General features: G+C 36.1%; 1 protein-coding gene across 2 annotated transcripts; it reads left to right on the forward strand.

Annotated features, from left to right (window-relative positions):
- Positions 1-390: 390 nt before the first annotated feature.
- LOC124448038 (phospholipid-transporting ATPase ABCA3-like) lies at positions 391-15,520 on the forward strand. 2 transcript variants are annotated; one of them, XM_046999050.1, is made up of 9 exons: positions 391-497; positions 2,548-2,744; positions 4,281-4,452; positions 5,244-5,485; positions 6,244-6,885; positions 7,625-7,809; positions 9,971-10,158; positions 13,873-14,015; positions 15,026-15,520. In XM_046999050.1, the coding sequence occupies exons 1-9, from the start codon at positions 433-435 to the stop codon at positions 15,439-15,441; spliced, it is 2,250 nt and encodes a 749-aa protein (XP_046855006.1). In that variant the 5' UTR covers positions 391-432; the 3' UTR covers positions 15,442-15,520. The 2 variants fall into 2 exon arrangements, with proteins under 2 accessions (XP_046855006.1, XP_046855005.1); XM_046999049.1 differs by lacking the exon at positions 391-497 and adding an exon at positions 505-710.
- Positions 15,521-16,373: the final 853 nt, after the last annotated feature.

The raw sequence follows: 16,373 nt of genomic DNA on the forward strand, positions 1-16,373 counted from the left end.
GGTATAAATAAAAGTAAAGGATTGTGCATAGACATTAGGTGATAGAGTCGAGAATAAGATCTGGTAAAAGTGGTAATTGTTGATTGATTGGCATATTAATGAAAGTAAAGGATCGCGACGAGGTTTTAGATGATAGACTCAAGAGTAAGCTGTGGTAAAAGTGGTAATTGTTGATTGATCAGGATATCAATGAAAGTAAAGGATTGCGACGAGGTTTTAGATGATACACTCGAGAGTAAGCTGTGGTAAAAGTGGTATTTGTTGATTGTTTAGCATTGACTCATTTCTAGAAAATGCTGATTTGTGGTTTTGATTTGACCAACACTGAATAAATGTTTTTGTGCTCATGGTGTTTCAAGTGCGTCATCTAGCGGATGCAATTCTGTGAGTACAGTGAATGATGAAGACACATTATATGGACGCAACAACAGCATGATGCCAATAACAAACACAACAAAGCCACAGTTAAACTACGGAATAACCTTGTTCCTGCAAAGGTGGTGTGCTATGTTCAAGAAACGCTTTCTTCATTCGCGTCGACATAAGATAGCCATAATTCCTCAGCTTCTCGTGCCTCTTATTTACACAATGTTTGCTCTGATTGCCATTGAGACGATTCCTAAGCCCGAGGACTCTCCTCCCAGAATTTTGACGACAGCTATGTTTCATGATAACATTGCACCTTACTCAATTGTAGGAAACCCGAACAGGTAGATATATTGAACTTAAATATAACTGGACGGCTACTTCCCGCCAAAATTTGAAGCCAGCAATTAAACTAGTCCCCAGAGAAAAAGGCATGTTAATGTATAAAAAGTAGCCTTCCAGTTGTATATTTAATCAAATAGAATCACATTTACATATTATTTCCTGCTAACTTCTGGTAAAATATGTTTGTGACTTGTTCGATTTAAATTCTTGGAACTGTTCGAATTTTTAAACCAGAGCTGTTCAATTTTATTTGGTTAAGGAAATGGTTTGAACCCGGGAGTATAGTTATATGTTTGTTAATGATGATCGTCCAGGTTAATAAAGTCCTGAGATGGACTGTTTTTATTGTTGTTGACTGACGTTTCGACAACCTTAGCGGTAGTCATCTTCAGAGTCAAATGAGGAGTAAACGTCAGGTTAGCCGGATTTGTTATCTGGTTCTTACGTCATTGTATTGTGTGTACAGGAAATGTGTATTGTCGTTGTGAGTTAGTGTGAAGTGAAATATTTTATTTTTAGTTGTGATGTGTGATTTAGGTGTGATGTTTTTAGTTGTAATGTGTGGGTGTCAATTGTGTATTGTCATTGTGAATTAGTGTGAAGTGTAATGTTTTTAGTTGATCGTTTGTTTGTATTGTGAATAAGTTGTTTGTAAGATGCCGGTAATTGCTGTGAAACGAACAACTCAGTGACAATAGCAACGATACCTTACATCAAAGGTACGTCTGAGACTATCTCGCGTATCTTACGACCATACAACATAGGTGTCGCACATAAACCAATCACAACGTTACGACAAGTACTATCGAACATAAAGGATAAAGAACAACCCAACGAACGACAAGGTGCAGTTTACAAAATAAACTGTTCCGACTGCCACGCCTCCTATATCGGGGAAACTGGCAGGAACTTAAACATAAGACTTACTGAACACAAAGGAGCTACTAAGAAACAAGACAAAACTAATCACATTGCCAAACATCACCGAATCACAAAGCACAACATTGACTGGGACTCGGCAAAATGCATCACTTACAGTACTGACTATAGACAACGGCTTGCATTAGAATGTTGGTATACTAACTTTGAACAAACCCCCCTGGACAGATCACAGCAATTACCGGCACCTTACAAACGACTTATTCACAATACAAACAAACGATCAACTAAAACAATACACTTCACACTAATTCACAATGACAAATCCACAATTGACACCCACACATTACAACTAAAACATCACACCTAAATCACACATCACAGCTAAAAATAAAATATTTCACTTCACACTAACTCACAATGACAATACACATTTCCTGTACACACAATACAATGACGTAAGAACCAGATAACAAATACGGCTAACCTGACGTTTACTCCTCATTTGACTCTGAAGATGACTACCGCTAAGGTTGTCGAAACGTCAGTCAACAACAACAAAATTATTCCTTCTCAGGACTTTATTAACCTGGACGATCATCATTCACAAACATTTATTTGGTTAAATTGTTTAGATTTTAAGGGAAAAATGTTTCAATTTTCTTATGGTAAACTACTTAACATGGTTAATAACAGGGTTTTAAAAGGAGACTTAGAAATTAATCTATTATTTTAATTTCAATGCCCCATCACTGTGCTAAACCCTCTTTAGGATGAGTAAATATAATCAGCGACGTGCTTTTGTTTCATATCTTTGTTACAAGAACAAAACCGTTTTCGATTTCTGGGCATTAAACTAAACTTCTCGCAGCAAAACATTTTGAATAATGCGCGCCCAGATTTAAAATCCCGATCAGATATTAAAATTTGATGTAAGCGTAAATAAATCTTTTTCAGGGAGATAAATGATCTGGTTAAAATGTACACACATTCGGCAAGCTCGTACACTAAGTTCGTTGATATCGACAAGGATAGTGCTTTCCATGATGGGAACATGACGAAATATTTGCTTGAAAAAGCCAAAAGAAGAAACATTGGATACTTCAACAGACATTATCTGGTTGCAGCGACATTTACTGAAGCAAATAAAAAAGGTATTGCTTGCTTGTGTAGCTACATTGTTTTCATAATTTCGTAAAAGCACTATTGCCAATACACATTTAATATAAACGACAACTTTTTTGAAAATAGACATGTTTCGACATCTCATGTTGCCATGTTCAGTATGAGTGATATAATAGGTGATACAAGGTTTATATAAAAGTAATATGATACATAAATAAAAAGGAAATAAGATAAATTAATGAGGAGCGTCCGAGCGTATTATAAACTAAATATTGTATTGAATTTAAAAACTTGAACATTGAGGTCAGGGTTAGCTTTGTTAATGTGGAGTGCTTCTTTGATTTTAAGGGTGAATGAGGTGTCCGCAGTGTCGATGATGGTGGAATAGGGTGAATAGTTGGTTTTACATGAGTGAGATTTAAGAAGGTGTCGGTAGATATGAGAGTTTTTGTCTGTTGTGGTATGTTCCCTGATTCTGGTGGATAAATGGCGCGAAGTTTCGCCAATGTATCGGGAATTACATCCCGCGCAATTGAATTCATATACCACCATAGATTTAATTGAATCAGGGATTGGGTCTTTGAATGAGAAAAGGTTTTTGATTTTGAATGATGTGAAAATCAGTCGAATGTCAATATCTGTACAGAAGCGTTTCATAATGTTTGTAAGTCTGCGTTGTGTGTGTCGTGAGTAATGCCCGATGTATGGTAGTTTGAAGTATAGAGTTGTTATTTTGGAATTTTCATTTGTGTTGGTTGTGATCGTCGTGTCAGTAGTTTTGGTGTCTAGTTTGAGGTTGTTGCTTTGTTTGCTTTGTTTGCTTATTTCACTCAAACTGAAGATGGCATCTTGAGATGTCGAAACATGTGTATTGTCAAAAAAGTTGTCGTTTATATTAAATGTGTACATTGTTTTCACCCTCCCTAAAGGTGTGTAACTATGATGGTGGAATAGTTCTAATCAATATCTGTCATTTTATGCTTTTTTAATGAGTTCAAAATGTTGTAAGGGGATCAAGAAAGACTTGTCGATCTAGGAAAGGTCTGTAGATAAAGAAAGTATCAAGGAAGTTTATGTAGATCGAGGAAGAATTTCTAGATCAAAGAAGGATCTGTAGATCAAAGAAAGATTTATCTGTAGTTGGACGAAGAATCTGTAGATCAAGAAGTATTTTTTAATCAAAGAAGGATCTGTAGATGAAAGAAGGATCTGTAGATGAAGGAAGGATCTGTAGACGAAGGAAGGATCTGTAGATGAAGGAAGGATCTGTAGATAAAGGAAGGATCTGTAAATGAGGGAAGAATCTGTAATCAAGGAAGGATCTGTAGATCAAGGAATGATCTATCTGTAGATCAACGAAGAATCTTTAGATTAAGAAGGATTTTTTTAATCAAGGAAAGATCTGTAGATCAAGGAAGGATCTGTAGATCAAGGAAGGATCAGTAGATGAAGAAAGGATCTGTAGATAAAGAAACGTGCTGCAGATCATTAGAAAACATAAATATGAGGTAGATCAGCTAAGAACCTTGGCGAATTTAAGGTAATTTATGTGTGTTCTTATTTAGCAATAGCCAAGGCTTGGTTCAACGATCAAGCTTATCATGCGATAGCGGTGGCACTGAGTGCAGTGGACAACGCCATTTTGAAAAACAGTTCCGGAAACAAAAACAAATTAATCACAGTGACAAATCATCCTTTGCCGAGAACTACGGAGCAAAAATCAAATGATTTAGATGAGTATGTTATTTTTTGCTTTCGAGCTTTTCCCAAACTTTCACAACAAGCGTTCCTATAATTATATAGGGACAAGTAAATATATTTTGTATTTCCTTAATGAATATCGTTTTAATAAAACATCATTCACTGTTAAATTTCCTGCAAAAATCACGCAATCTGAGTTAAAAAAACAACGATTGTTTGAGCATTCAACCAATCAGCGCCCGTGTTTTTATGTAATCAGGTATTGTTTTTTAGTCTCTCCAATTTCTATTGAAATTTATATGTATGTATTATGAATTGATATATATTAACAGTGCATCCTGTGTACCAAGTGCAGGAAGCACCATTGCACTATTGTTGTAATGTATACAGCTTGTATAGCAATGTCCCCTCCCGGCTATCACCATAGTGCAATGGTGACTCCTTAACTTGGGACACAGGATGTACGGTATATTTATATATATATATGTATGAGAGACTGATTTATTCCTGACATACGACTGTGTTCACTTCAAAGGCAGGGATCGCTGAGCATATTTTTTATTAGGGGGCGGGGTTATCGACTGCCAAAGTTAGGTGAAAGTGGGAAAGAAGGGATTCGGGGGGGTGACAGCCCTCAGTCCCCTTGCTCCGCTTTCTCTGAAGTGATCTACAAATGATCAATAGTTGCTAAGGCAAAAAGGTCTAATCAATAGTAGGATGCAATAGCCCCCAGCCTCCCTGCTCCACTTTCTTTAAAGTGATCTGCCAACGATCAGTAGTTACTAAGGCAACAAGGTCAAATTCATTAACTTTCATTTTCTTTCCAGCAACAATGTTGGTCTTATTATAGCTGCCTTTCTGCTGGCTGACATGGCGTCTCTTGCTTCATATTTTGTCGTTTTTGTCGTCCAGGAGCGAACGAGCGGTGCAAAACATGTGCAGTTCGTTAGCGGTGTTGATCCCATTAGCTACTGGACTGCTTCGTGGTTATGGGACTTGGTGAATTTTACACTTCCCTGTATCGGCATTGTTATTTTGTTTGCATGTTTTAACGTGCCTGCGTACACAGGTATGTCTAATTTCCCAAGCTATGACGTAGCTTGCATTTGGTCATGTTATGTAGATTTTTATGTACTCTTTGTAAAAACAGTAAATAATGTTCTAAAATCTACATAGCAGGACTGAAAATTGCAGGTTGGATTTCTCATTGTCGTCATGGTCGCCAAAACGATTCGCTTGCCTTTGGCGACAAAACCCGAAAAAAATTGGGATTATTTGAAAGGCCGAATTTGATTCCGCGTTGTCAATTATCTTCCAATAAAACGTCATTTGCCTGATCATTCAGCCAATCCGAACGTTGTGATCCAATAAAGTTATTTTACAAAATGCTCGAGGATTCCTCGTAGTTGTCGAAATACTTGTTTGTAAGGAGAATGAACTCGACCCAAACCCCTAATCTCTCGGCCAACCAACCAACTTTAAACAATTCCAATAGTTTTTGATGACAAAATTACATCAAGGTTGCGATGTTGAATCTGGTATGCGACTGTGAGCCTGTGATAGCAACATACCTTAATACTTAGGATACGATCTTTTACAAAAGTATGTTTGGCAGTGGAGTTAGCTCACAGCATTTATATTTGTCTTTTTAAACACATTTTTCACTTGAAAGTTGGTGGAAGCACAGAATTGCATGTCAAACGTCACATTAAGCTCTCGGTCAACCCTTAAAAGTTCCAACAATTCCGTTGAAGTTAGCAACGTTCGGTTTGGGTGAATTTTCCCATTTCGCACCATTTCTCAACAACTTATTTTAATTCATTGCAGAAGGCTATCGTCTTGGAATAGTTTTTCTCGTTTTGATGTTTTATGGTTCAGCCATCATCCCGTTTGTGTATCTCTTCTCGTTTCTTTTCAAAACGGCGTTGAAAGCTTTAATCTTATTGATGTTGTTGAATTTTGTAACTGGTCCTTTCGCCTTGCTGGTTGTGTTCATCATTCAGAGTCTTGACTACCGTCACACTGCTGATGTCCTTAACTGGACTTTTTTGGTACTCCCCAGCTTTTGCCTTGGAAAGTCGTTCTCCAATATTTTTGAGAATTATAACCGTATCAGACTTTACAGTATGTGCATGGAAAAACATGCGCCAGTGATGTGCATGCCTCTGAAAGCGAGGACTCAGACGAATTATTTGGCTTTTGAAAATCCTGGAATTGGTCGATTTCTCTTGGTGTTACCACTTGAAGGAATCTTCTTCATGCTTATTATTCTGTTCATCGACTTCAACGCTATTCGGTCGTTGCGAAGTTCCTTTAGATCGGTGTACGTCGATCCGTTTGACAGCTTGCATCCAAACGATGAAACGGAAGATTCCGATGTGATGGCGGAAAAACGACGAGTACTCAACGACGAAGTGAACGAAGACGTGCTTTTAGTGAAAGATCTTACGAAAATATTTAAAGTTCCAGGTAGAGAATTTCGCCTTGCTGTGTTTTAATAGCTTTCTTTTGTAGATGTGTTGGAAAGAAAGCCTTCTTTTATCAGTCAAAATCATGTCAAAAAAATTTTCGTTTTTTAACACAATATTTTGCAAAGTTAAAAAAGATGGTCGCGATGAGTTCATTGTGCTTCGTTGAAAATATAACTTAACAATTTTTTACCACTAGAAAAGTCTTCACATACGAAACGGGCTTTTAAAGTGTCTATGAAAAGAAAATTTTGCTATTTTAATAATGGTTTTGTTGAAATAAAACTTTTAAAATGTCAGTAGACTTTCTTAAAAAGTTTATGTTATATATATGACATCTTTTTTCATTCTCAAGACACGAGGAACCTGTAATGGCCGATTTTACAACCAGCGTTGCCGCGTTGCATTACGAGAACTTAAATGATAATGTATATTTACATAATTTGCATCAGTAAATTATTAAATGTATATTACTGATGTGTTTGTTCAGATGGGCAGAGTTCTCTTCGTAGTGATATGTATTCTGTAAAAAAAACTCTCTCCAACCGTTGTACTTTCTTAATCTGGAGAATGAAACAAGATTATCTTGAAAATATACAATACTCTCATTGTCTGGAGAATGAAACGAGATTTTCATGAACACTTTTTTAGAAAGTTCACAGTCCTTTTTAAATTTCTATTCAATGAATTTCTATAAAAGAACAAAGCTCCTTTATAAACACCTTATTTTTTCCCGAAAGGTCGTCGAACATTTGCTGCAGTGGATCACATCAGCTTGGGAATACCTTTAGGTGAATGCTTCGGTCTCCTGGGAGTCAATGGCGCGGGAAAAACTACAATGTTTAAAATGTTAACAGGCGATGTGATTCCAACTTCGGGTACCGCCGTCCTTGACTCGTGGGATATTCAGGCTAATTTAAGTCGGGTATGTGTTTCTTGTTGTATATGATCAGTAGCGTAGCCAGCCTGCAGATTTACTTCCGCTGTGTAAATTTTTAAACATTACCATTATTCATGTCTTTAGAAATCTATTTTTCTCACTGTCAGTAAATACAAAAATTTCAGGAAAGCGGAAGTGAAAAGTATGACTGGCTGCGCTACTGTATATGATTTGTTGGACCTTTCCCGCTTTAATTTAAATTGAAGAATCATGTAAAGACCATTGAACCAAATTTACAACTGGATGGGTACTTTACGTTCCGTTATATTATTATTTCAATTATCTGTCCGCGAACTGTAAACATGCTAGCCTCGTACCGAGGCGATTTGATGCTCTAAACCATTTTTGCGAAAAAGTGCAGCGCGGGACGACATGCGCGAATAAAAATGGGAAAATCGCGGCTTGTAACGCTTGTAACAGCCGCGCTAACGCGCGACGCCCACACACGCCATGTGACATTCAATTTATTAATCATCAAATAGTTCAAAAGCGCCTGGCTACGAGGCTGATCCGACATGAAGACTTTAAAGCAGTAATTCATCCTTAAGGAGACGTAAACGCCATTTAAAGGAATTTCATGCTTGGAATTTAGGATGTAAATTAAATAAAATTCGTAGTTAGTTTTGTTAGTTTAGCCATCCTACTAGTCTCGAACTAGTCATTACGTCACTGTGGAAAAAGTTGAACAGGAAATGGTATGCATGCAGACATTGAGGAGGCTGTTATGCAAATTCCAGGTTTGCAGTTTTTTTCAACACCGTGTATACCATTGAAATGGTGCTTACAAAGAAAACATACTGTGGTATGTCACTACTCCTCTTTGAGTAAACAACAACAAAATTTTTGCCATTTTGCATGACATCTACATTGTAAATAAAGAAAATCTTCGTTGAAATCACCACACTTGGCGCGGTCATGACGTAAAATGCATGCCACGAACGGGCAAATATTTTTGACCGCGCCGATGTTATTTTCTAGTGGTAAATTTCTGTTGCAATATTTAGTGTTGACGTTGCAATGTCTGTTAAATTTCCCTTGCAATGTTTAGTGTTGCTCATTTACGAAATGGAGCTTTACATGTAATTGTTCAATAATATTACGACGCAAAACAAGTTGTAACCAGCCATAAATAAAAGCCAAGCGAATTACATTTGACGTTCAAAGATCGAGCCACTAACCCTTACTTACATATTAAATAATTTCTTACTTGTTCATAAATGAAATCCCTTTTCAGTTGTTGCTTGTTGTCGGCCACTTCGTAGGTAATTGGTCAAATATATTTCAGTTTCTCTGCAGAACAAACTTGTAAAATATAAACGTTTCAATGGTCCGTTGTTTTGTACGCCATTTTGGTTCTTCTTCCACAATGCACACCGTCCAACGAAACCACATTCTTTAGCGAAACACAGCCTCAGCACAGTATGAGGAATATATCGAAGATAACTTCATTGACATTTTTTGTGCCACCCGTATTATTACCACAGAGTAATGGCTCAACAGGATGTTTCGAAAAAACTGCTCGTCTTTGAAATCAGCCGACGTTCAGACTTTGCATGATTCAGCAGTAATTGATCCCCAAACACCTGTAAACGCAATTGAAGACAATAATACATACGAATCGCGGTTACTGTTCGTTGCAAATTTCAAGCATGAAATTTATTTCAATTGCCGTTACGCCTTAGTTGTGGATCAATTGCTCCTGAAACAGGCAAAGTGGAAACGTCGGCTAGTTTTAACTGTGTAGAGAAAGAAAGAACCTTCTTTATGTTCGTTATTCTGTAGCTAATGCATAGAAAACAAACATTAATACCATTTCGCTGCGCAACTTGGTGCTGTATATTTAGTACCGACTGTGGTCAACCATCGATAGTTGGGGGGGAGAGTATTGATATATGTATATATGATTATGACCCTCCCCCCCGAAACCTTCCTACATTCAATCATTGTGTCAACAACAAATACTTCAATCGGGAAAAATTGCCTTTGTACACGTTATTTTCATGAGTTAGTATGTTTCATTTTTAAAATTTCCATGTTTGGGTGGCTTGATACAAACACGAGCATCGACCAATCAGAGCACGCGTTATACATGTTATTTAGTAAATGAAAATTATAATTTTGAATGTAAATTATGTTGTTTACCAAGGCTCGTCAACGAACAGGCTATTGTCCACAGTTTGATGCTTTGATCGATTTATTGACGGGACGGGAGATGTTGCAAATGTATGCTGCACTTCGTGGAGTTCCCAGTCATAAGATCAATCCATTGATCGAAGATTTAATGAGATCAGTGTTGCTAACGGAACACGCGGATATGTTAACTAAAACATACAGGTATAATAGAAGAAAACGTCGTCTACTTTCAAATAGAATGCTGTACTATAAATGCTCACCCTAGCTTTTGCTATTTATATATTCATTTTGGTTTATTTGACGTTGAAATCTAAGTATTTATATACTCCTGTGTAGTTTCTTCATGAAGAGTGATCTGCTGTGCAACTTTAGTCCTTATATACTCCAGTCTTGTGTCTTTATCTGGAGTGATCTGATATTGAAACTTTAGTTTTATATACTCCAGTCTAGTGTCTTTATCTGAAGTGATCAGATGTTGAAACTTTCGTCCTTATATACTCCAGTCTTGTGTCTTTATCTGGAGTGATCTGATGTTGAAACTTTAGTTCTTATATACTCCAGTCTTGTGTCTTTATCTGGAGTGATCTGATGTTGAAACTTTAGTTCTTATATACTCCAGTCTAGTGTCTTCATCAGGAGTGATCCGATGTTGAAACTTTAGTTCTTATATACTCCAGTCTAGTGTCTTTATCTGGAGTGATCAGATGTTGAAACTTTAGTCCTTATATACTCCAGTCTTGTGTCTTTATCTGGAGTGATCTGATGTTGAAACTTTAGTTCTTATATACTCCAGTCTTGTGTCTTTATCTGGAGTGATCTGATGTTGAAACTTAGTTCTTATATACTCCAGTCTAGTGTCTTCATCTGGAGTGATCCGATGTTGAAACTTTAGTTCTTATATACTCCAGTCTAGTGTCTTTATCTGGAGTTATCTGATGTTGAAACTTTAGTTCTTATGTACTCCAGTCTAGTGTCTTTATCTGTAGTTATCTGATGTTGAAACTTCAGATCTTATGTAATCCAGTCTAGTGTTTTTATCAGGAGTGATCTTTTGTTAAAACTTTAGTTCTTATATACTCCAATCTAGTGTCTTCATCAGGAGTGATCTTTTGTTGAAACTTTAGTTCTTATATACTCCAGTCTAATATCTTCATCAGGAGTGATCTTTTGTTGAAACTTTAGTTCTTATATACTCCAGTCTAGTATCTTTATTAGGAGTGATCTGATGTTGAAACTTTAGTCCTTATATACTCCAGTCTTGTGCCTTTATCTGGAGTGATCTGATGTTGAAACTTTAGATCTGATGTAATCCAGTCTAGTGTTTTATCAGGAGTGATCTTTTGTTGAAACTTTAGTTCTTATATACTCCAGTCTAATATCTTCATCAGGAGTGGTCTTTTGTTAAAACTTAAGTTCTTATATACTCCAGTCTAGTATCTTCATCAAGAGTGATCTTTTGTTGAAACTTAAGTTCTTATATACTCCAGTCTAGTATCTTCATCAAGAGTGATCTTTTGTTGAAACTTTAGTTCTTATATACTCCAGTCTAATATCTTCATCAGGAGGGATCTTTTGTTGAAACTTTAGTTCTTATATACTCCAGTCTAGTATCTTTATTAGGAGTGATCTGATGTTGAAACTTTAGTTCTTATATACTCCAGTCTTGTGTCTTTATCTGGAGTGATCTGATGTTGAAACTTAGTTCTTATATACTCCAGTCTAGTGTCTTCATCTGGAGTGATCCGATGTTGAAACTTTAGTTCTTATATATTCCAGTCTAGTGTCTTTATCTGGAGTGATCTGATGTTGAAACTTTAGTTTATATACTCCAGTCTTGTGTCTTTATCTGGAGTGATCTGATGTTGAAACTTTAGTTCTTATATACTCCAGTCTCGTGTCTTTATCTGGAGTGATCTGATGTTAAACTTAGTTCTTATATACTCCAGTCTAGTGTCTTCATCTGGAGTGATCTGATGTTGAAACTTTAGTTCTTATATACTCCAGTCTAGTGTCTTTATCTGGAGTTATCTGATGTTGAAACTTTAGTTCTTATGTACTCCAGTCTAGTGTCTTTATCTGTAGTTATCTGATGTTGAAACTTCAGATCTTATGTAATCCAGTCTAGTTTTTTTATCAGGAGTGATCTTTTGTTAAAACTTTAGTTCTTATATACTCCAATCTAGTGTCTTCATCAGGAGTGATCTTTTGTTGAAACTTTAGTTCTTATATACTCCAGTCTAATATCTTCATCAGGAGTGATCTTTTGTTGAAACTTTAGTTCTTATATACTCCAGTCTAGTATCTTTATTAGGAGTGATCTGATGTTGAAACTTTAGTCCTTATATACTCCAGTCTTGTGCCTTTATCTGGAGTGATCTGATGTTGAAACTTTAGATCTGATGTAATCCAGTCTAGTGTTTTTATCAGGAGTGATCTTTTGTTGAAACTTTAGTTCTTATATACTCCAGTCTAATATCTTCATCAGGAGTGGTCTTTTGTTAAAACTTAAGTTCTTATATACTCCAGTCTAGTATCTTCATCAAGAGTGATCTTTTGTTGAAACTTTAGTTCTTATATACTCCAGTCTAGTATCTTCATCAAGAGTGATCTTTTGTTGAAACTTAAGTTCTTATATACTCCAGTCTAGTATCTTCATCAAGAGTGATCTTTTGTTGAAACTTTAGTTCTTATATACTCCAGTCTAATATCTTCATCAGGAGGGATCTTTTGTTGAAACTTTAGTTCTTATATACTCCAGTCTAGTATCTTTATTAGGAGTGATCTGATGTTGAAACTTTAGTTCTTATATACTCCAGTCTTGTGTCTTTATCTGGAGTGATCTGATGTTGAAACTTAGTTCTTATATACTCCAGTCTAGTGTCTTCATCTGGAGTGATCCGATGTTGAAACTTTAGTTCTTATATATTCCAGTCTAGTGTCTTTATCTGGAGTGATCTGATGTTGAAACTTTAGTTTATATACTCCAGTCTTGTGTCTTTATCTGGAGTGATCTGATGTTGAAACTTTAGTTCTTATATACTCCAGTCTAGTGTCTTTATCTGGAGTGATCTGATGTTAAACTTAGTTCTTATATACTCCAGTCTAGTGTCTTCATCTGGAGTGATCCGATGTTGAAACTTTAGTTCTTATATACTCCAGTCTAGTGTCTTTATCTGGAGTTATCTGATGTTGAAACTTTAGTTCTTATGTACTCCAGTCTTTTGTCTTTTTAACTATAGTTATCTGATGTTGAAACTTCAGATCTTATGTAATCCAGTCTAGTGTTTTTATCAGGAGTGATCATTTGTTGAAACTTTAGTTCTTATATACTCCAATCTAATATCTTCATCAGGAGTGATCTTTTGTTAAAACTTAAGTTCTTATATACTCCAGTCTAGTATCTCTCATCTAGTATCTCCAGTTAAGTTCTTATATACAGTCTAGTATCTTCATCAAGAGTGATCTTTTGTTGAAACTTTAGTTCTTATATACTCCAGTCTAGTATCTTCATCAGGAGTGATCTTTTGTTGAAACTTTAGTTCTTATATACTCCAGTCTAGTATCTTCATCAGGAGTGATCTTTTGTTGAAACTTTAGTTCTTATATACTCCAGTCTAATATCTTCATCAGGAGTGATCTTTTGTTGAAATTTAGTTCTTACATACTCCAGTCTAGTATCTTTATTAGGAGTGATCTGATGTTGAAACTTTAGTTCTTATTTACTCCAATCTAGTGTCTTCATCAGGAGTGATCTGATCTTAAACTTTAATCCTTATATTCTCCAGTTTAGTGTCTTCATCAGGAGTGATTTTATGTGGAAATTATGCATGTGACGCGTCGAAAATCTGCCATCTTTTTATAGCAATCCCAGGCTCCTTAGATCACGAATACAAAGATTACCTTTTCTTTTTACAGTGGTGGAAACAAACGCAAACTAAGTACAGCGATAGCTTTGATTGGCGATCCACTCATAGTTTTTCTCGATGAACCAACAACTGGAATGGATCCTGTTGCAAGACGACTGTTGTGGAACACTTTATGTAGAGTCAGAGCCGAAGGTATGAAACTGGTGATGAAGCGGGTTTCCTTCCGCGGGGGGGGGGAGATGTGTTTAAGAATGCAATTACATGCAGTTCATACCCGCCTAATATGAGCGCCATTTTCGCTATTATTAAAAAATGTCAGAGTTAGCGTTTTTAATCATACTTTATTTTACTTCATCCTTTAAACATTGTTGGCAAATTTCATTTTCTGAATACGAATGAATGGCTTTTGTGATAGGTTGAATCAAACAATAGCGATGAACGCTAACTATATCGATGATATTGATAGATACTGAGCTTATTGACTTAAACAGGGCTCCCGCTACTCCTTTAACTCTTTGAAAAGCTCTTGAATCTTAATGTCTCTTTAATGTATTTGAAAAGCCCTTGAAGAAAGACAAAATTCCAACACCCCTTGAAAACTACTTTAGTTTTGATTTTGTAATCGTATTTTTCATCTTTTCAAGTAAAAATAGTAATAATTTGGGCAATTACTAAGCGTATTCTTTGCCTTAATTTGCGAGTTTATCACGATAGGAATGAAGTCACAATTAAGTGTCTTACCTTCGCGTATTTTGTCTGTGTCTTATCTATGCGTATATGTCAGTTAAATTTATTACCTGAAAATGCATTGAACGCATGCTGAGTACGACAGAAATGCCATCAAATAAATTTGAACTTGGTCTTTGAAAATCGATATTTTTCTCCTTGAGAAGCTTTTTAAAAATATTTCTGTGACGACCCATGAAAACGCTCTATGTATAGAAACAATACGTATGTTATGACGTCATAAAGTATAATATGACGTTATCACAAGTTAATGGAACTCAAAGAAATTTACATTAATACATTTATCACGTGACTATGATTAAGAAAGGTTTGCCTTGTGCTCAATTTCTCGCAAGTGCAATTAAGTGCCAGTTACAAAAAAACCGTCATTAGTAATCATTTTGTCCCCTCCTCTCTCTACTTAGGTCGATGCCTTATGATTGGTAATCATTTTGTCCCCTCCTCTCTCCCCTTAGGTCGATGCCTGATGATTACGTCACATAGTATGGAAGAATGCGAGGCGTTGTGTACTCGGTTGGCAATCATGGAAAATGGCAAATTTCGCTTTCTCGGTAGCCCGCAACACCTGAAGAACAAATTCTTTCAAGGATTTACTTTGTTGGTAAACCCTCCAAGTGACACGCCTAGTAATGACTCGACCTTGGTAAAAGAATTCGTGGCAGAGACGTTCCCAGGTAGTGTACTTCGAAACGAGCACAATGGCTGGTTGAATTACCACATAGGCGACTCAAAAAGCTCTTGGTCTTCCCTGTTTGCGATCTTAGAAGATGCGCTCAGCCGTTCTGTTATCGGTAATTATTCTATAAAGCAAACCACACTGGATGAGATATTTTTAAATTTTGCTCGCTCACAGAGAGGCTACGACGAATAGATGGTCGATTAATATTGTCATACATGGGGCAGTGTGACCATTTATTTTGAATTATTACTAAATCTTTTTTATCGTGTTAGTGATTGTTTGGTTGATTTTAATTTTTTCAATCGCGCCTTGTATACGCCACTAAATGTTGCATACACCAAAAAGAACTACCCAAATGAAGTAAGCAGGATGCCACGACCTAGAACCCAGTCTACTAGATACCGGACACCGCCAAATTTTTAGTTACGAGTTTGGCAAGCCTCCATCTTGAAAGGTGGCAAAATTGACGATATTTACGACTAAAGTCTGCTTTTTTTTTATTGAAACGCTATTGCAGAGTTGATAGTATAGGTTTGGTTTTTAAAATTTTCCTTAAAAATTTCAGCTTATTTTGATTGAGAGTTTTGGTTTTGCCACCATTCAAGATGGGTCCTTGTCTAAGGATGTCACGTTCACATCTTGGGGATTGGGTTCTAAATCATTGAGTATGACGTTATCAAATAATGTCAAGAACCATGCCAGGCTCTCTCACGTGACATATTCCAGAGGCGAACTATGGTGGCATTCAAAAAACACACTACTATTCTTCAATTGTAAAACTGTTATATATTTTATAAAATATTTTATAAAACATCAACATGCCTTGTTACATGAGCGAAAATGTTTACAAATCAACAATTGTATGGTTTATCATTAAAAGTGAATAAAATTCTGCGGTTATAAATATAAAATTTGTGTGTGGTATTTATCATAGACACGGCTCTTTTCCTATACGGCAGTACAATAAATTTACATACATTTTGCAACATGAACTATTGTCGCTACTGTATATTTAGCAACTCTTGGTTTATTGAATATAAGTCTGAAGGCATTTGACTTTTAGGTGCATCATATACAAAAATATAGATATATATATCTATATAAAGATTAATATAATTTATATG

This window comes from Xenia sp. Carnegie-2017, unplaced genomic scaffold, assembly GCF_021976095.1.
Source record: "Xenia sp. Carnegie-2017 unplaced genomic scaffold, XeniaSp_v1 HiC_scaffold_23, whole genome shotgun sequence".
Classification (NCBI taxonomy): Eukaryota; Metazoa; Cnidaria; class Anthozoa; order Malacalcyonacea; family Xeniidae; genus Xenia; species Xenia sp. Carnegie-2017.